The sequence below is a fragment of the Glycine soja genome, chromosome 1 (genome assembly GCF_004193775.1).
Source record: "Glycine soja cultivar W05 chromosome 1, ASM419377v2, whole genome shotgun sequence".
Lineage (NCBI taxonomy): Eukaryota > Viridiplantae > Streptophyta > Magnoliopsida > Fabales > Fabaceae > Glycine > Glycine soja.
In genome coordinates this window covers 26,447,745-26,468,395 of record NC_041002.1, presented here as the reverse complement: position 1 = coordinate 26,468,395, position 20,651 = coordinate 26,447,745, and the positions used below count along the sequence as shown (strand labels likewise).

General features: G+C 34.8%; 1 protein-coding gene across 1 annotated transcript; it reads right to left on the bottom strand.

Annotated features, from left to right (window-relative positions):
* Positions 1-2,636: 2,636 nt before the first annotated feature.
* Positions 2,637-20,409, bottom strand: LOC114419021. The gene is made up of 2 exons (XM_028384631.1): positions 20,044-20,409; positions 2,637-3,263 (listed from the first exon to the last, which is right to left on the bottom strand). The coding sequence occupies exons 1-2, from the start codon at positions 20,407-20,409 to the stop codon at positions 2,637-2,639; spliced, it is 993 nt and encodes a 330-aa protein (XP_028240432.1).
* Positions 20,410-20,651: the final 242 nt, after the last annotated feature.

Below are 20,651 nucleotides of genomic sequence, written 5' to 3'. Positions count from 1 at the left end.
AAATAACTATGCAATCGATTACCACACATCTGTAATCAATTACCAGTGAGGAAATTTTGAAAATAACTCTGAAAAGTCACAACTCTTCACAGGTTTTTTGAAAGGCCACCAAAAGCCTATAAATATGTGACTTGTACTCGAAATTCTTTAGAGTTTTTTAGAACATTCATTGTCCTATCCTCTCACAAGAAAACCTTTGGCCAAACACTTGCAAAATCATTAAGGATTCTTATAAGTTCTTCAACTTGTATCATTCTTCTCTAAAAGAGAGAGAAATATTCTTTTGTACTTCAAAGCAAACTATTGTTAATCAAGAGATAATGAGTCTCTTGATTTGTAAAGTTATCTGAACACAAGGGAATTGTAAAGGGATTTACAAAGTTAGTGGAAATCTCAAGTGAGTTACTTGAGGACTGGACATAGGCACAAGGCATGGCCGAACCAGTATAAAACTAAGTTTGCAATTCTCTCTTCCCTAAACTCCTTTAATTTATTGCATTTTAATTTTACTTTGCATATTTAAAGAAGTTTCAAGTAAATTGTTCTTTACTTCTTTTCTATTAAGTCTGCATATTCCTTTTTAAAGAGAGAATTAAAATTTGTTAGGAGAAGTTTGTTAAACTTAATTCACCCCCCTCTTAAGTTATTGAGACCACTTGTTTAACATGTTTTGCTAAATGGCATGTATCACAAACACTATTTTTATTTATTTTGACATAAGGAAAGTTGGTACATACTTGATCAAGAACTTTATTAGATGGATGGCCTAATCATAAGTGCCAAATATCACTCACAAAATTTAAGCTATTTGTATATACACAATCAACTTTAGTATTGAGGCAACAAGTAATAGCAGGAATCTCTAGTGCTCTTAAGTAATACAGTCCTTTATTCAATTCAACATACCTAATCATCTTCAATGAAGGCATGTCCTGTATATGTCAATAAGATTGATAAAAAGTGAGCTTGCAATTCAAAGTACAGACAAGTTGGGGGATATAGACTATGTTGAAAGTAAAGTCAGAATATATAAAGCATTATACAGCCACAAGTTTTCAGAAATTTGTACACAACCAGAATATTTAGCAGTGATGGTAATTCCATTTGGAAGATTGACACGTATAGGTTTAATAGCATGAAAAGTGACAAGAAAGGAAGAATCATGTGTAACATGATCAGTAGCATGTTAGTCGTCATCTACGACTAACTTTTGTATAGAAAAGTTTTTCAAAATGTATATATTTTCCCCAATTTATGGTTCTTTTTGTAGGATTGTAAATATTTTCTTGTTTAGTTTTATCTTTGCTCAGTAGAGGCTCTCCGCATGGAATTAATGTAAATTTCACTTCATTTTCAGGTAAAAAGGAGAAAAATTGGAAAGTGCAGCTGCTGGAGTCTCGCTAAGCCTGGGACATGCGCTTAGCGAGTATCCTCCGCTAAGTGAGACATCAGCTCGCTTAGCGAGTAAGAGAAATCTTGAAGGGAATCTGCCACGCAAGCATGCGCTCAGTGCATTATTAGCTCGCCCAATGAGTCAATTGCCTCTTCTAGCGCTTAGCGTGCCTGGCTCGCTAAGACAAAGTTCACTTACTCGCGCTAAGCGCGAAAATGGCGCTAAGCGTGCCTTCGAGGACAAAAAGCCCTTTTTAAAGCCTAAAGTGAAAAATCAAGAAATGAGAGCGTAGAGAGTACGAAGAATAGAGAACAGAGGTGCAAAATAGAGCAAGGAAGCAAAAACCTTAGCTTTTAAGAGGATTTTAGGTTTAGGAGTAATTTCTAGGTTTCTAGAGGTGGAGGAGACATCCCCACCACTGTGTAATCTGTTATTTTCTCTGATAATCCACTTCTTTCTTGTGAAAGGTGCTACCTTGTGATGGAAGGCTAAACTCCTTTGTTGGGAAATTCTGCTGAGAACTTGATGTAAATTCTTATCTTATCTATTTTAAGTTGTTTTGTGTGTTCAATGTTTCTATCTGTGCTTAATTTCTACATGCTTGTGACTTGATCACCCATTTGTATGTAAAGTTAGGAGCTTTAGCATTGGAAAATGTATTGCATCCTTAGAACTGGATAGAACATACTAGATTATTGTATGTCTAGACACGAAGTGCGATAATTTAGTTTTATTATGCTGTAATCGTAATGCAATCTATTTAGGCTAAGTTCGACGAGACATCCGAGAGCGAGGTTTAAATAGGATTAGTCCATTCACGCGAGGAATCATGGTTTGGAGTTTTTGCCCTCAACATAAAACACATGAACATCTTTGAATAGAGAAAAACCCTTACTTGCATCAAGTAACTCAGTAGGAGGACCCAATGCTTTTAATTATCTGTTTTAACACCCATTTGCTCATATTTTCTATAATTAGCAATTAGAATAGAAAACACCAGAGTTTATTCATGATCACTGTTTCTTTACTCAAATGCCTACATATTCAATGACACTTCACTAAATGAAATAAGTTCCTTGAGTTTGATACTCGGTTTCTTACCATTTTAATATTACTTGCACGACTCGGTACATTTGCTGATAAAATTTCGCATTCACAGTAACAAGTGGAGCCGACGGAACATAGCACCATTATCAAGAATCCAAGTAGCAGATTTTGAAAGAAATTTACCCGAAAGGAGATTTTATTGTTGTGAGGAAGATTCATCAACATTCCCTGAACTGATCTGACTTACTAAGTGAGTTGATTTAGTGGAAGACTGCTGCAACATAGTGAGCAGCTGCTGTAGTTGTTCAGGTTTGAACTGAACTCCTGAAGAGGTGACGGTTCCACCTTGTGAACCTTGAAGAGAATTATCAATTTCAGACTGACTTTGTTCTCCCTCGGGTGCCACAAAATTGTTAATTGCATAGTTGTTTCTTGGTTTGAAACCCAAAGGAAAACCATGCTTTGAGTAGCATTGGTTAACTATGTGGCCAAATTTATTGCAATATGTGCACTGTTTGCTTGTATAGTTGTGTTCTCTTCCTCTTCCAGCATTTCCATCCCCTCTACCCAAGATTCCATTACCTCTTCCTCTACCAAAGCTGCTACCCCCTCTCCTTTGTGGCCTCCAATTCCCTAGATTATTCTGCTGATTTGAGGAGGTAAAAAAAAACTTTGAGTCATTAGTTCCATTTCTTTGCAGTTGTCCTTCTTGTTGCAAGACTAAGGCATAAGCCTTGTTGATGGATGGGAGAGGATCCATCATCAAAATATTTGGTTTCACAATACCATAAACTTCTCCTAAACCTTTCAAGAAGCATATCACCTGTTCAATTTCTTGTTTCATTTGGATTGATTTAATCAAATCACAAGTACATTTGACTGTACATGAACAATCTAGAGTAGGACTCAGCATATCCAACTCATCCCACAAAATCTTTAATTTTGTAAAGAAATTAGTGGCACTTCTCTCTCCCTACTTGATGGAGTGTATTTCTTGAAGTAAATAAGAAATTTTGAAATAATTTTGTTGGATCAAGTGACCTCGAAATAATTAAGAAGGGGGGGTTGAATTAATTATGAATGTGTCTTGACTAATTAAAAATTTATCCTTCTTAATGTTACTAGATTCAATTAGGCTTTACTACTAAGTTATGAGAAAGTAAAGAACAAAAACAATAACTTAGACAAAAGTAAAGCGTAAATAAAAAGTGCACAGCGGAAATTAAAGAGTGTAGGGAAGAAGAAAACAAACATAAGTTTTTATACTGGTTCGGCATCAACCCGTACCTACTTCCAGTCCCCAAGCAACCACCGGTTCTTGAGATTTCCAATAACCTTGTAAAATCCTTTACAAGTAAAGATCCACAAGGGATGTACCCTCCCTTGTTCTCTTTGAACAACCAAGTGGATGTACCCTCCACTTGAACGGATCCACAAGAGATGTATCCTCTCTTGTTCTCAGTATTATAACCCAAGTAGATGTACACTCTACTTGTACCACAAAAGATGTACCCTCCAATGTGTTAAGACAAATAATTCTTAGGCGGTTAGTCCCTTGAATCTTTGTAAGGGGAAACAAAAGATATCTTAGACAGTTAGTCCTTTGAAATCTTTTGTTTAAAGGGAAGGGGAAGAATCAATGGAATTCTCAGGCGGTTAGTCCTTTGAATCTTTTGGCAAGAGGAAGAGGGAATGAAGAAAAAGAATAGCACGAGTTTTTGGCCAATGAAATTTTCTTGAATAAAGAAAGTATTGAACAAAAAATCTTAGAAGAATGCTTTGAATGAATGAAAGAAATCTGAAAGTTCTCTCTTTAAAATTCGTGCCATGGTCACATATTTATAGTCATTTGATGACTCAAGTTAAAGTTTGCGACTCTTGGCAATTTCTTTAAAACTAGTCACTTTAAAAGTTGTGACTCTTTTGAAAACTAGTCACTTAAAGGTTGTGACTTTTGAAAAAATCTTCAGAAACAAGTCACTTTAAGAATTGTGACTTTTGGTAATTTATTTTTCAAAATAAGTCACTGGTAATCAATTACCATCATAGTGTAATCGATTACACATCAACAAATGTGACTCTTCATGTTTAAATTTGAAAATCAAAACGTTTAGAAACACTGGTAATCGATTGCAAGTATTATGTAATCGATTACACAAGTTTGAAATGATTTGAAAATGTTTTGTCACAAATTGTGATTCTTGAAATTTGAAATCTCAATGTTCAAAACATTGGTAATCGATTACATGCTCATGGTAATCGATTACTGCTTTGTAAATCAGTTTGAAAAGAATGTTGGCTACTGGTAATCAATTACTGCCTTATGGTAATCGATTACCAGAGAGTAAAACTCTTTGGTAAAAGATTTTTCTTTTTGAAAAATTCTCTTGATCAAAATTTTGCTATTCAATATTTTGAAAAAAATCCTTTTATACTTATCTTAATGGTTCTTGAAGTTCTTGCATATCTTGAGTCTTCTCTTGAAACCTCACTTGAATCTTGATTCTTGATTGAACGACTCTTTGATTCTTGAAACTTGTTTGACTCTTGATTCTTGACTTGAGTCTTTGGAATCATGAAAATAAACTTGGAAAGCTTTGCTTCCACAAATTCCCTTTTGTAAATCTTTCTTTGAGCTCATCCCATAGCTTTTTGACATTATCTATATAAATTGTACTTTGTGCAATCTGAGGGGAAAGGGATCGAGTGATCCAGGAGACTACCATAATGTTGCATCTCTGCCATGCTTTATAATTTGCATCTTTCATTTTTGGCATTGGCAGTGTACCATCAACGAATTCTAGTTTGTTTTTCGACCATAAAGCTCTAAACATACCTCTGCTCCATATGTGATAATTGTTGGCATTTAGAGGAGGAGAAACAAGGACCATTCCTGTTAGACAAGTGGCCTCAGATATCTTAAAATGGGGGGGGGGGGTTGAATTAAGATATTCCAAACTACTTCCCCAATTAAAAATCTATTTCACTTTTTATTCAAGTTATGAATTCCCTTAATGACAATCTTCTTAAATATTGATTCAAATAAAACAATTTGAATATGAATATAAAGCAATAATAAATAAAGGAGATTAAGGGAAGAGAAAGTGCAAACTCAGATTTATACTGGTTCGGCCACACCCTTGTGCCTACGTCCAGTCCCCAAGCAACCCGCTTGAGAGTTTCACTATCTTGTAAATTCCTTTTACAAGTTCTAAACACACAAGGACAATCCTTCCCTTGTGTTTAGAGTTCCTTTACAACAAGAGACTCACGGTCTCTTAATCCCTTAGAGAATGAGGAGAAGAAGAAGAATAAATCTCTCTAGAAAGAGATGGATTTTACAGATTGAGTACTCAAATAATTCCTTAATGAATTGCAATTGAATTGGCCAAGGAATTCTTAAGAGGATAAAATGATTTTGCTCTTTGAGAGGATAAACACTTGTTGTTCTGAAAATCTCTAAGCAAATTCGTGTTTAAGTCACATATATATAGACCATCGGTGGTCATGAATAAAGCCTTTGAAAAGTTGTGACTCTTAGAATTATTTTTCTGAAAATCTTGTCTGGTAATCGATTACAGTAATTATGTAATCGATTATAGCTTTTAAAATTTGAATTAAAACGTTTACTAACTGCTGGTAATCGATTACCAAAATTGTGTAATCGATTACACAATCTAAAATTTTGAATTCAAATTTTAGTAGCTGTTATAAAATATATTTGGCCACTGGTAATCGATTACATCCTCTGGTAATCGATTACCAGAGAGTATAACCTTTGTAAAACACTTTTTAATTTGAATTACTTGGCCAAACCTTTTGCTAATTCAATTAGGAATTCCCTTCCTAATATACTAGTGATCATCTTGATGCTGCGACTTGTAATCTTGAAGTATTGTCTTGAATTTAATCTTGAAAAGCCCATTTACATCAATTGCATCATATCATCATGATCATCATCAAAACATCAAAAGCAATTGCATCTACAATCTCCCCCTTTTTGATGATGACAATACAATACCTGAAATCAAGATTCAAGCAAGCAACAAACAATTGTATATAGATAAAATGCGTTTACTCCCCCTATATTTCGGAATTTATGATCACTTGATTTCTAAGGTTGTTAAGCTTTTTCTACAACCAACCTTTTCTCCCCCTTCGGCAACATCAAAAAGCCAAAGAAGTAGGGAATTAACACAGATATAACAATGGAGTAGAAAGATATAAAGATCAGAGTATAAAGCATAACCATCCAAACTCACAAACAAGAAATAATCAATCCAGAATCCAAATAACTCAAAATGTCAACAACCACACAATGTCAAAGCAGAAAAAATCTGAAATCTTAATACCAAAAGATAAATAAGCAAAGTACTTAACGTAATAATTAAAACTCTAAGAAACTTAAACAGCCAAAATACACGGCTTATTAAAGACTTATAATCAGAAACTAAAATCTAAGAAGACGGAGGTGGTGGTGGAAGATCGAAACTCTGACGAATGTATCCGACATCCTCTTCAAGCTGTGTGAGGCGAATGTCCATACCGGCAAAGCGTGAATCTAACGAGTCAAAGCGGTCACCAACATAAGAACGAAGACCCCGTAATTCGGAGAGGACTTCATTCATGAGTGCGGAATCTTCACGTTGAGGAGGAGGTGAAGGAGTACGTTCATCTTGAGGAGGGAGTGCATCCTTCTTCAGCCATTGACCATTCCGATCTTTACGGTACCCAAAGGAGGTCACTGCACCAGCACCAATTGCAAAGGAACGCTTGACTTGAACAAAGGGTTCATCATCAAGCGGAATTTGAAAATGACGCAAAAACAGAGTAATCAAATATGGATAAGGAAGAGGTGCATTGGCCCGTAATGCCTTATGCATTCGGTACCGAACCAAATGGGCCCAGTCGATCTGACGATCGGTAAGAAAAGCCCACATAAGAATCAAATCCTCCTCAGAGGCCTGTGCTAAATTTGAAGACCGAGGAAGCAAAATTCTAACAATGATATAATGCATGATGTGATTATCAAATGTTAATGACCCGGCCAACAATCTACCGGTCATTTCAGCCTTATCATTGCAGACCATACGGCGAGCATCATGACTCGAATAATCAAATTTCCAGTCATCAACAATGGTGCCCTCAAAAGGTGCACCTTGACTGGGTAAATGAGTCAAAGAAAAGAATAGTGATTGATCAATGACCATAGAAATACCATGCACCTCAAACATAATAATACCATCCTGAATTTTTAAATTGCAGTAGAAGACCTTTACAAGTTCAGGATAATATGGCAACTTTAATGACATGAAATCAACAAGACCAGAATTTTGAAACACTTGATAGCAATCAAACGTTTCATCATTAAACAATTCTACGTCTAGGTACTTAGGGTCTAAGATTATTCTAGAAGAAAATTGAGAAAGGTACCGTAGACGCTGATCATCGGATGAAAACAATGTTGATGATCTTGGAGATGATAAAGAAGGAGGAATAGGTGTTGTGGGTGCTCCGGATAGGCCGTGGCGGTGATGGGCAGCAGCAGCAGCGGTGGAGGATGATCCCTTTCTCTTCTTCGATGGCTCTGCCATTTGATGAAATTTTTGTGGATTTTGATTGGTGAATGTGAAAGAGGAGTGTAAAAGAGGAAGATTGGGCTGTACGGGAGGTGATTTGGTGAAGAATTGAGTGAGAATCGAAGATTTGAAGTTTTAGGTATGGAGGAAAACGTGGAGGAGGCTTTGGCTGCGCAGCAGCTCTGATTTCGTGAGTATTTATAGAAGATGACGTATTGTAATCGATTACAGGTATTGGTAATCGATTACAGGACCAATAAGCCTACTGGTAATCGATTACAGGATGTTGTAATCGATTACAGGCTGCCTGTTCATGTGTAATCGATTACACTGGATGGTAATCGATTACCAGAGCCTATCCTAGGCTAGTTTCTTAAGAGAATATCTATGTTTATGCTAAAAATACATCCTATATGATTAATTTTCACTACTAATACACTAAATTCAATCATTCAATTATTATATACACAAGAAATCATAAATTCTATCATAAAAACAAGAATTCAAACAAGATCAAACAAACAAAATAATCTACACACAATAAATAAGAGTAAATCAATCAACCAATCAACCAATCAATCCCTATTTTTCTAAATCTCTTACATCTAAGAGACCTAATTCTCTTCTAATAGAGAAGAACACTTTCTTGGGGAGAGGTTTAGTGAAAATATCAGCAAGTTGATTCTTAGTATCAACAAATTCTAATACACAATCTCCCTTTAGGACATGATCTCTAAGAAAGTGGTGTCTAATCTCTATATGTTTAGTTCTAGAATGTTGAACTGGGTTTTTGGATAGATTTATGGCACTAGTATTATCACACTTAATAGGTATGCGATCAAGAATGATGCCATAGTCAGATAATTGTTGCTTCATCCATAAAATCTGTGCACAACAACTACCGGCAGAGATATACTCCGCTTCAGCAGTAGATAAAGCAACACTATTTTGTTTCTTACTATGCCATGAAACAAGAGCCGATCCAATGAATTGACAAGTTCCACTTGTACTTTTTCTATCAGTTTTAGATCCGGCAAAATCAGAATCAGAATATCCTATTAAGTTACATGTTGAATTCTTAGGATACCATAATCCTAAATTGATTGTCCCTAATAGATATCTCATGATTCTTTTTACTGCACTTAAATGTGATTGTTTGGGGTTGGATTGAAACCTAGCACACATGCATACACTAAACATAATATCAGGTCTACTAGCAGATAAATAAAGAAGAGATCCGATCATACCTCGATATTGTTTTATGTCTATAGACTGACCAGATTCATCTTTATCTAAGTAACAACTAGTGCTCATAGGTGTGGACATGTGTTTTGCACTATCCATCCCAAATCTTTTGATCAATTCCTTGCAGTACTTGGATTGATTGATGAATATAACTTCTTGAGTTTGCTTGATTTGTAATCCCAGAAAGTACTTTAGTTCTCCCATTATTGACATTTCAAATTCACTTTGCATATCAAGGGAAAACTCCTTGCACAATGAATCATTAGTGGATCCAAAAATTATATCATCAACATATATTTGAACCAACAAAATATCATTATGCTTTCTCTTTATGAACAATGTGGTATCCACTTTACCTCTAGAGAATTCTTTTTCTAGAAGAAAATTACTTAAGCGTTCATACCACGCCCTAGGGGCTTGTTTCAAACCATAAAGAGCCTTTTGTAATTTATAAACATGGTTTGGTTTATCAGGAATTTCAAAACCAGGGGGTTGTTCAACATATACCTCTTCTTGAATTAAGCCATTTAGAAAGGCACTCTTAACATCCATTTGATAAAGTTTAAAATCCATTATGGATGCATATGCCAAAAGCATTCTAATGGCTTCTAATCTTGCAACAGGAGCATATGTTTCTTCATAGTCTATTCCTTCTTCTTGATTATATCCTTTTGCTACTAACCTGGCTTTATTTCTAATAATTATACCATGTTCATCTAATGTATTTCTAAAAACCCATTTTGTTCCTATAACAGGATAATTTTCAGGTTTTTCTACTAATTTCCACACATTGTTTCTTTCAAATTGGTTCAGTTCTTCTTGCATGGCAATGATCCAGTTATCATCTACTATGGCTTCTTTTATATTTTTAGGTTCAATCATAGATACAAAAGCCATATTATTGCATAAATCTTTAAGAGAATGTCTAGTTGTTACCCCTTTTGAGATATCACCAATAATGTTGTCGAGGGGATGATCTCTTGAAGCTTTCCATTCTCTTGGAAGTTCATCATTGGATTTGACTTCTTCTGGAGGATCTTCATTGTTTCCTTTATCATTTCCTTTGGAATCTTGTTCATCAATATTCATATGTTCTAAAGAATCTGCAATATCATCTAGCATATTCTTTCTTGACAAGATAACATTAGATTCATCAAAGGTAACATGAATGGATTCCTCGATATTCATAGTTCTTTTATTATATATCCTATATGCTTTGCTTTGTAATGAATATCCAAGAAAAATACCTTCATCATATTTTGCATCAAATTTTCCTAGATTATCTTTTCCATTATTGAGCACAAAGCATTTGCAACCAAAAACATGTAGATGAGAAATATTAGGTTTTCTACCATTAAATAACTCATATGGGGTTTTCTTTAAAATAGGTCTTATTAAGGCCCTATTCATGATGTAACATGCAGTATTGACCGCTTCAGCCCAAAAATACTTTGGAAGAAAAGTATCATTTAATAAAGTTCTTGCAATTTCTTCCAATGACCTATTTTTCCTCTCAACAACTCCATTTTGTTGAGGGGTTCTTGGTGCAGAAAAATTATGTTCAATACCATGTTCATCACAAAATAATTCAAAATCTTTATTTTCAAATTCACCTCCATGATCACTTCTAATGGATGCAATCTTGAGATTTTTCTTATTTTGTATGACTTTAGCAAGTTTTCTAAATGCTTGGAATGAATCAATCTTATGTGTAATAAATAATGTCCAAGTATATCTAGAGAAATCATCAACTATAACTAGAGCATAATAATTTCCTCCAAAACTCATGGTTCTAGATGGACCAAATAAATCTATATGCAATAATTGTAAGGGTTGAGTGGTTGAAACAACATTTTTAGGTTTGAATGAGACTCTTGTTTGTTTGCCCTTTTGACATGCATCACATAGTTTATCTTTTTCAAATTTCAATTTAGGCAAACCAACTACTAAATCTTTTGAAATTAATTTATTTAAGTGATCCATGTTTATGTGAGCAATTCTTTTATGCCATAACCATGGATCTTCATCTTTACTAAGAAAGCAATGATTGTTTTCTTGTTTTATGCTTAAGTCTATCATGTAAACATTATTGACTCTATGTCCTACATGCTTTATATTAATGTCATGCTTATGTTCTATAAGACATTTCTGAGAATCAAATGATACTAGATAGCCTTTGTCGCATAGTTGACTAACGCTAAGCAGGCTATGCTTAAGTCCTTCAACAAGTAGAACATTTTCAATGGAGTTTGAAGAATTTGTACCTATTTTACCCACTCCAAGGATTCTACCTTTGTTGTTGTCACCATATGTTACATGCCCGCTTTTCTTTGGAGAGATATGTGTAAAATTTGATGCATCTCCAGTCATATGTTTTGAGCATCCGCTATCTATGTACCACTTCTTTCTCAAAGATACCTGCATAATTAAGTTTTTGACTTAGGTACCCAAATTTTATTGGGTCCTTGCATGTTAGTATAAACTGAGGATCCTTTTGGGACCCATATCATTTTAATGTTACTGTAATTTTTCTTGAAGTAGCAAGTTGATATGCCATGTCCTCTTCTTCCACAGTAAAAACAAGTGATAGAATTAGAATTACATTTTTGTGTGGAAGTGGAAAAGTTTTTATGAAACTTTTGTTGTTTATCAGATTTATACCCTAGTCCATTTTTATTAGACACATATCTTTGTTTACTTAATATAACATCTAAATTATTTTTACTATATGAAAATTTTGCAAGTGAATTTTTCAACTCTTTAATTTCTTTTACATATTTATCACAACAACTACAAGAATCTGATATTTTCTTGTCAGAAATAGTGGAGATATTAACTTTTTCATTTGTTTTAGAAATTGAGACTTCATTTCTAAGAAGATCTAATTCTTTGTTTAATTTCGAAATTTCATTTTCTAAATTTGAAATTGTTTTCTTTGAAGATGAAACTAATTTTGCAAGTTTAATTGACTCTTTATGCAGATCAGCAAATGCATCTTGCAATTCATCAAAAGAAATAGATAAGTTATTCGAAGATGTTACCTCTTCATCACTTTCGTAACTTTTAGTCATAAGGCAGAGATTTATCTCTTCATTTTCATATTCTTCAGAAGATTCCATATCATTTTCATCCCATGTGATGTATGCTTTCTTCAGTTTCCTTTCACTATGATTTTTCTTTTCAGATTTTTCCATCTTTTTCTTGAAGATGAGACAATCAACCCTCAGATGTCCAGGTTGATTGCATTCAAAGCATTTTAGAGTAGAGGATGAATTTTCTGTCCTTCTTTTTGATTTAAAATTGGGTCGCCTCTGATTTCCTCTTACTTTAAGAAACTTGTTGAATCTTCTTACAAAGAAACTTAGATCATCATCATCATCTGGATCATTATCCTGATCACTTTCTTCTTGAATTGAAGATGATGCTTTAAGAGCAATTCCTTTCTTTTTCTTGTCATTTTCTTCATGTTGGTGTAATCTCAATAATTCCATCTCGTGTTCCTGCAACTTTCCAAATAGAGTGGCAAGGGACATGTTAGACAAATCTCTTGATTCAGAAATAGCCGTTACTTTGGGTTGCCATTCTCTACTTAAACATCTTAACACCTTGTTTATGAGATCCTCATTTTGAAATTCTTTTCCTAAGGCTGCTAGATGATTTACTATATGTGTAAATCTCTTTTGCATGCTTTGAATATTTTCATTTGCATTCATTCTAAATAATTCATACTCATGAGTTAGTGCATTTATCCTAGATCTTTTAACATCTGTAGTTCCTTCATGTGTTAATCGAAAAGTGTCCCACATTTACTTAGCACTCTTACAATTTGAAACCCTGAAATATTCATCCATTCCCAGGGCAGATGTTATTATGTTTTTGGCTTTTAAGTTGTATTGTACTCGTTTTCTATCCTCTTCAGACCATCTATCTCTAGGTTTTTCTATAGTTATGCTTTCACTTGATGAACTACCATCTATTGAAACTCTTTCTACTGTGGTGGGTATATAAGGCCCTATTTCTATGGCTTCCCAAATATTTAGATCTATTGCCTCAATAAAAATTTGCATTCGGGTTTTCCAGTAGTGGTAACCCTCTCCATTAAAGATTGGAGGTCTATTGATAGAATTCCCTTCTAGAAATAAGGAATTTGCTGAGGCCATCTTTTTCTTGAAGCTTCTAAACTTTATACAAGAATGAAGCTCTGATACCACTTGTTAGACAAGTGGCCTCAGATATCTTAAAATGGGGGGGGGGGGGGGGTTGAATTAAGATATTCCAAACTACTTCCCCAATTAAAAATCTATTTCACTTTTTATTCAAGTTATGAATTCCCTTAATGACAATCTTCTTAAATATTGATTCAAATAAAACAATTTGAATATGAATATAAAGCAATAATAAATAAAGGAGATTAAGGGAAGAGAAAGTGCAAACTCAGATTTATACTGGTTCGGCCACACCCTTGTGCCTACGTCCAGTCCCCAAGCAACCCGCTTGAGAGTTTCACTATCTTGTAAATTCCTTTTACAAGTTCTAAACACACAAGGACAATCCTTCCCTTGTGTTTAGAGTTCCTTTACAACAAGAGACTCACGGTCTCTTAATCCCTTAGAGAATGAGGAGAAGAAGAAGAATAAATCTCTCTAGAAAGAGATGGATTTTACAGATTGAGTACTCAAATAATTCCTTAATGAATTGCAATTGAATTGGCCAAGGAATTCTTAAGAGGATAAAATGATTTTGCTCTTTGAGAGGATAAACACTTGTTGTTCTGAAAATCTCTAAGCAAATTCGTGTTTAAGTCACATATATATAGACCATCGGTGGTCATGAATAAAGCCTTTGAAAAGTTGTGACTCTTAGAATTATTTTTCTGAAAATCTTGTCTGGTAATCGATTACAGTAATTGTGTAATCGTTACAGCTTTTAAAATTTGAATTAAAACGTTTACTAACTGCTGGTAATCGATTACCAAACTTGTGTAATCGATTACACAATCTAAAATTTCGAATTCAAATTTTAGTAGCTGTTATAAAATATATTTGGCCACTGGTAATCGATTACATCCTCTGGTAATCGATTACCAGAGAGTAAAACCTTTGTAAAACACTTTTTAATTTAAATTACTTGGCCAAACCTTTTGCTAATTCAATTAGGAATTCCCTTCCTAATATACTAGTGATCATCTTGATGCTGTGACTTGTAATCTTGAAGTATTGTCTTGAATTTAATCTTGAAAAGCCCATTTACATCAATTGCATCATATCATCATGATCATCATCAAAACATCAAAAGCAATTGCATCTACAATTCCTAAACTTTCTCCAGGATGGAGGTAGTAGGGACTCGATACATTCTGAGATTCATCTCCCTGAGAAGTGGTCTTTGTATGTGTTTCTTTCTCCATGACAAGAATCTTGAATAAGAAATGGGTTAAATTTGGTGTGAAGACAATATCACGAACAAGGAAAAGAAACAATTCTATCGCTTTTACGAAATCAGAGAGCGGAAGCCAAGCGGGTCTTAACCTGTTTTGATGCCATATTGGGATTTCTAAATAAAGACCATTTTCTACATTTAATTGATGAGACAATTACAACTTATATAGGAGTTTTATGAATCGACTCAAGAATAACAAAATAACGAACTAGTTAATAACGGACTAGTCAAAATCTTAATTGACTAATTAAAGACTAATAAAACTTAACAAACTGGTACAACAATAATGAATCAATAAAATAGCATAAAAATATGTCCTAACAAAAATCCCCTTCATGAAAAATTTGGGAAATGCGGAAAGAAATATGCTTAATGAAAGACAAACAATTGCTCCTTCTAGTCCGAATCCTCCAAGGCACCAAAAGCTGAGATTTGAAAACTTGAACCACTATCATGGAGTCACATTTCGGTCACTATGATGAAAGACAAACTTAATATTAAAAAAATACGCAATTTTAATATATTATAAAAATAAAAATATGATAATAATACCAAAAAAATTAATATGCCAATTAGACTTAACTTTTTTTTTTAAATAACCTAAAACCTGTCTTTTTAATTAAATAAACTTTTATACAAGTTTGTCTGTTTTATTTAAAAAAAAAAGGCCCGACTCAATGTAAGCTAAGCACCATGTTTCTGTCAAATAACCTGGCCTACTTTCTACCTAAGTTAGATTAATCATTATCATTGTAGGGGGTAGAAGTCTCACAAATTATAATGAGGTTGTTGATCTGCATCTAGACTTCAAAATCAAGCCAGATATAATAATGCAAAACAAAAAAAAATCTAGCTATATTTGACTGCTAAACTTTTGACCTCTATAAAATATGCATGTTTCATTAGTTACCATTTTTATCACTCGTATTAAGTTACAACTGTAAAATATACATATACTGATCTAAACATGCAAATCAATTTAAATGACATATTTAGATCAAACAACGGAAATTAAAAATATTATGAGCGTACCTCCAGCCATTGCAAATTGAACGGGAAGCGGCGCACACACGAACCTGAAAGACAATTTTGTTCTTCCAGACCCTTACTCACTCTGAATAGATGGTGTATTTTTCTGAATAGAGAAGTGGGTTTGGTGATACAAAACTGAGAGCACCCCATCCTATTTATAGAGTCTGTCCATCACAGAGCTCTCAACTTGTTATCAGAACGTGAGATAGGAAGTTATCAGACGTGAGAAAAGAAGTTATCAGTACGTGAGATAAATGATGGGTACGTGATTTGTTACTGAAGGTGGTTGCAAATATATTTGCAAAGATATGGGTTGAATGTGGATGGAAAATGGACCAGATTCAAAATAACTAAATGTTCCAAAATAATAAAATAAAAAAGGAACGTGGGACGTGAATGCAACGTGGGCTTCCAACATTCTCCCACTTGGTCCATTTAACTCAACATCAACCATAACAAGAAACATAATATATGAGTCATGGCGATAGGTCCTCTGATGATGAGTAGTATCTTCCATGTACCACAATATATCAAGTCTCTCAACACTAGCTCTCAACTTAATGAATAAACCATATGTTTATTCTATATCTAAACCGAATGATTTTTCTCGAAATAAATAAATATGTGCACAAAACCATATGAGAAAATATCTAACTGAATAAGAGTTTCATTGAAAATAACAAATGTACGTACAATGAAATTACATCATGGAACCAAGTCCCATTCGTACTACATGATCCTTAAAATTCTTTGGTGGCATGCCTTTAGTTAAAGGATCAGCAATCATTAACTCAGTGTTGACGTGTTCAATGACCACTTTCTTTTCTTTAACACGTTCTCTTATGGCTAAGTACTTAATGTCGATGTGCTTACTTCGACTTCCACTTTTGTTATTTTTAGCCACAAACATCGCAGCAAAGTTGTCACAATACAACTTTAATGGCCTAGAAATAGAGTCCACAACTCTAAGGCCAGATATGAAACTCTTCAACCATACACCATGCGAGGTAGCCTCAAAACAAGAAACGAACTCAGCCTCCATAGTGGAAGTAGCAGTCAAGGTTTGTTTGGCACTTCTCCAAGATACAACTCCATTGGCTAACATAAAAATATAACCAGATGTTGATCTTCGTGAATCAACGCAACCAGAAAAGTCTGAGTCGGAGTAGCCAATCACTTCCAGACAATCAGTTTGTCTGTACATGAGCATGTAATCTTTTGTTCCTTGAAGATATCTCATCACTTTCTTTGCAGCTTTCCAGTGGTCAATACCTGGATTACTTTGATATCTTCCCAAGACTCCAACAGCGAATGCAATATCAGGTCTAGTGCAAACCTGAGCATACATAAGGTTTCCAACTGCTGAAGCATATGGAATATTTTTCTTGTGTTCCCGCTCAAAATCATTTTTGGGGCATTGACTCAAAGCAAGTTTGTCACCCTTCACAATGGGAGCTACACTTGGTGAACAATCTTTCATATTAAATCTCTCTAAAACTTTGTTGATATAGGTTTCTTGAGACAAGCCTAAAATGCCTCGAGATCTTTCTCTATGGATCTTTATGCCTATGACATAAGATGCCTCTCCCATATCCTTCATATCAAAGTTCTTTGAGAGAAATTGTTTCACCTCATATAGCATACCCTTATCATTAGTCGCAAGCAGAATATCATTTACGTATAATACAAGGAAACAAATCTTACTCCCACTGGCCTTCTGGTATATACAGTGATCCATGACATTCTCTTCAAAGCTAAATGAAGAAATGACCTCATGAAATTTTTAATACCATTGGCAGGAGGCTTGTTTCAATCCATAGATGGACTTATTAAGCTTGCAGACTAAGTGCTCACCAACACTAGATAAGAATCCCTCAAGTTGTTTCATGTAAACCTCTTCTTCTAGATCACCATTCAGGAACGCCGTTTTCACATCCATTTGATGCAACTCAAGATCAAAATGAGCTACTAATGCCAAAATTACTCGAAGAGAGTCTTTCTTAGATACAGGGGAAAAGGTCTCTCTGTAATCGACTCCTTCTCTTTGAGTGAATCCTTTAGCAACAAGTCTTGCCTTATGTCTCTCAATGTTGCCTTCTGAGTCTTTCTTTGTTTTGAAGACCCATCTACATCCGATGGCTTTTACACCAACAGGCAACTCAACGAGATCCCAAACTTGGTTAGATGCCATAGAATCCATCTCATCTCTCATAGCATTATACCACAAATTTGATTCCTTAGAACTCATGGCTTGTGAAAATGTCTCAGGATCATTTTCGGCTCCAATGTTGTAGTCTGATTCTTGTAGGTACACTACATAATCACTAGGAATTGCTGTCTTTTTTACTCTAGTAGATCTTCTTAATGTTGTTTGGTCATCTTACTGAGGAACTTGTTCAACTGGTTCTTCACCAGTTTGTTCAATATCATCATGTTGTTCCTCACAAACAACTTGATCTACATGATCACTTTCAACAGCTTGTGGAACTTCAATCACTGGTTGTCTAACACCCATTTTAACTTGAGGGGTGGGAATGACTACCAACCTATTACTTGTCCCAGAAGGTTCAGCTTCATAGTGATCCCTTTCAGAAGAAATGTTCTGAAATTGATCACTCCCACTGATCAAGTCATTTTCAAGAAACTTTGCATTCCTTGATTCCACAATCCTAGTGTTGTGGGATGGACAATAGAACCTATACCCTTTAGACCTTTAAGCATATCCAATGAAATACCCAGTAATAGTCTTAGGGTCTAGTTTCTTCTCTTGTGGATTATAAATTCTTACTTCTGACGGGCATCCCCAAACGCGTATATGTCGCAAACTTGGTTTCCAACCCTTGAATAACTCAAAAGGTGTCTTAGAGACAGCCTTGGTTGGAACTCGGTTTAATATATACGCAGTCGTCTTAAGAGCATCAATCCACAAAAATTGAGGAAGCTTTACATTAATCCTCATGCTTCTCACCATGTCTAATAAGGTTCGATTTCTTCGTTCTGCCACACCATTCTGATCCAGAGAACCTGGCATAGTGTATTGGGCAACAATCCCATGTTCTTGAAGAAATTTCGCAAATGAACCTGGTGCTTGTCCATCCTCTGTGTATCTACCATAGTACTCCCCACCTCTATCTGATCTCACGATCTTAATTTGTTTTCCACATTGTTTCTCAACTTCAGCCTTAAAAACTTTAAAGGCATCTAAAGCTTCATTCTTAGAATGAAGTAAGTAGAGATACATATATCGTGAATAATCATCTATAAAGGTTATGAAGTATTTCGGACTATTTGCATCCATGTCTGGACAACATATGTATGTATGTATGTATGTATGATTTCTAATAAATTAAAACTCCTCTTTGCACCTTTTTTAGACTTGTTAGTTTGCTTACCCTTAATGCAATCTACACAAGTCTCAAAATCAGCGAAATCCAAAGTACTAAGTACTCATTCATTTACTAATCGCGTGATTCTATCAATAGAGATATGTCCTAATCTCCGGTGCCACAACATAGAGGATTCTTCATTCACAATACATCGTTTTAACCCAACAGAAACGTGCATAGAAGTAGCGTCATTTTTCAATTCAATCGAATAAAGACCATCAACCAATTGACCACAACCAATAATTTCAGATTTATTTAGTAAATTAAAACCAAAGTTTGTAAAATTAAAATAAAATCCCAAAGGTGCAAGTTTAGAAACAGAAATTAAGTTTTTACAGAAACTAGGAACATAAAAAACTTTCTCCAAATGTAATTTAAAGCCACTACTTAAGACTAAGACGCACGTTCCAATGGCCTCTACATGTGAGCTCATCCTACTCCTTGAGTAGATGCACTGCTCACTTCCCACTGGCTTCCTTAGGCTTTCCATACCCTGCAAGGTATTAGAAACATGGATTGTAGAACCAGAGTCAATCCACCATGTATTATGATTCACATTAATCATATTAGATTCATAACAAACGAAAGTCAATGGTGTACCTTTCTTCTCAAACCAACTTTTAAATTTGAGGCAATCCTTCTTCATGTGTCCTTTCTTTTTACAGAAGAAACACTTTGACTCCTTTTTAATTGTTGGTTCAGTCGGAATCCTTCCTTTATTGGTGCCTACAGACTTCTTCCTATCCTTTCCAGAAGTAGAAGTAGTCAAATTTACCTTCTCACCCTCTTCCATTATCAATCTCTCCTCTTCTTGAACACACATGGTCATCAATTCATTAATAGACCATTTATCCTTATGTGTGTTGTAGGAGATTTTGAAGGGTGTATACTGTTGAGGTAGGGTGCACAAAATGAAATGTACCAGGAAGGATTCAGACATGGTAACTTCCAGGGTTTTCAATTGAGCCACTATGTCCCTTAAGCGCATGATATGTTCACGCACACCCCTCGTTCCAGTAAGCTTAATGGAAGAGAATTGCATAATGAGTGTGCTAGCAAGTGACTTCTTAGAGGTTGTAAACTGTTCATCAATGGCTTTCAACAGATCTCTGACCTTATCATGCTGGTCAACTGAACCCCGGATACTAGCGGATATGTTGGTTTTTATGAACATAATGGAGAGACGATTAGATCTCTCCCACTTTTCATAAAGATCAATAGCATCAGGTTCGCTAGTTTCAGTAATAGCCGGTGGCTCATCCTTCCTTATAGCATAGTCAATATCCATCCAGCCCAAATGAAGGAGAACTCTTTCCTTCCAAATCTTATAATTATCACCTTTCAAAATGGGAAGGTCACAAGAAATATTCATAGATTGTAAAACTGCAAACAAACACACATGCTCATTAAGAAAATTTGAGACTAAACAAATGCCATGTTTTGCCAATGCAAATCATGTCTCAATATATGAATCTAGTGACACAAAACTTGCCTGTGGGCTAAAGTCCTACTCAATTAGATTCATCATGC

Coding starts and splice junctions, on each gene's coding strand:
- LOC114419021 (XM_028384631.1), bottom strand. CDS start 20,409: ATGGATATTGACTATGCTATAAGGAAGGATGAGCCACCGGCTATTACT. Junction 3,264..20,043: donor CCATGTCTGAATCCTTCCTG/GTACATTTCATT, acceptor GAAATTGAACAG/GTGATATGCTTCTTGAAAGG.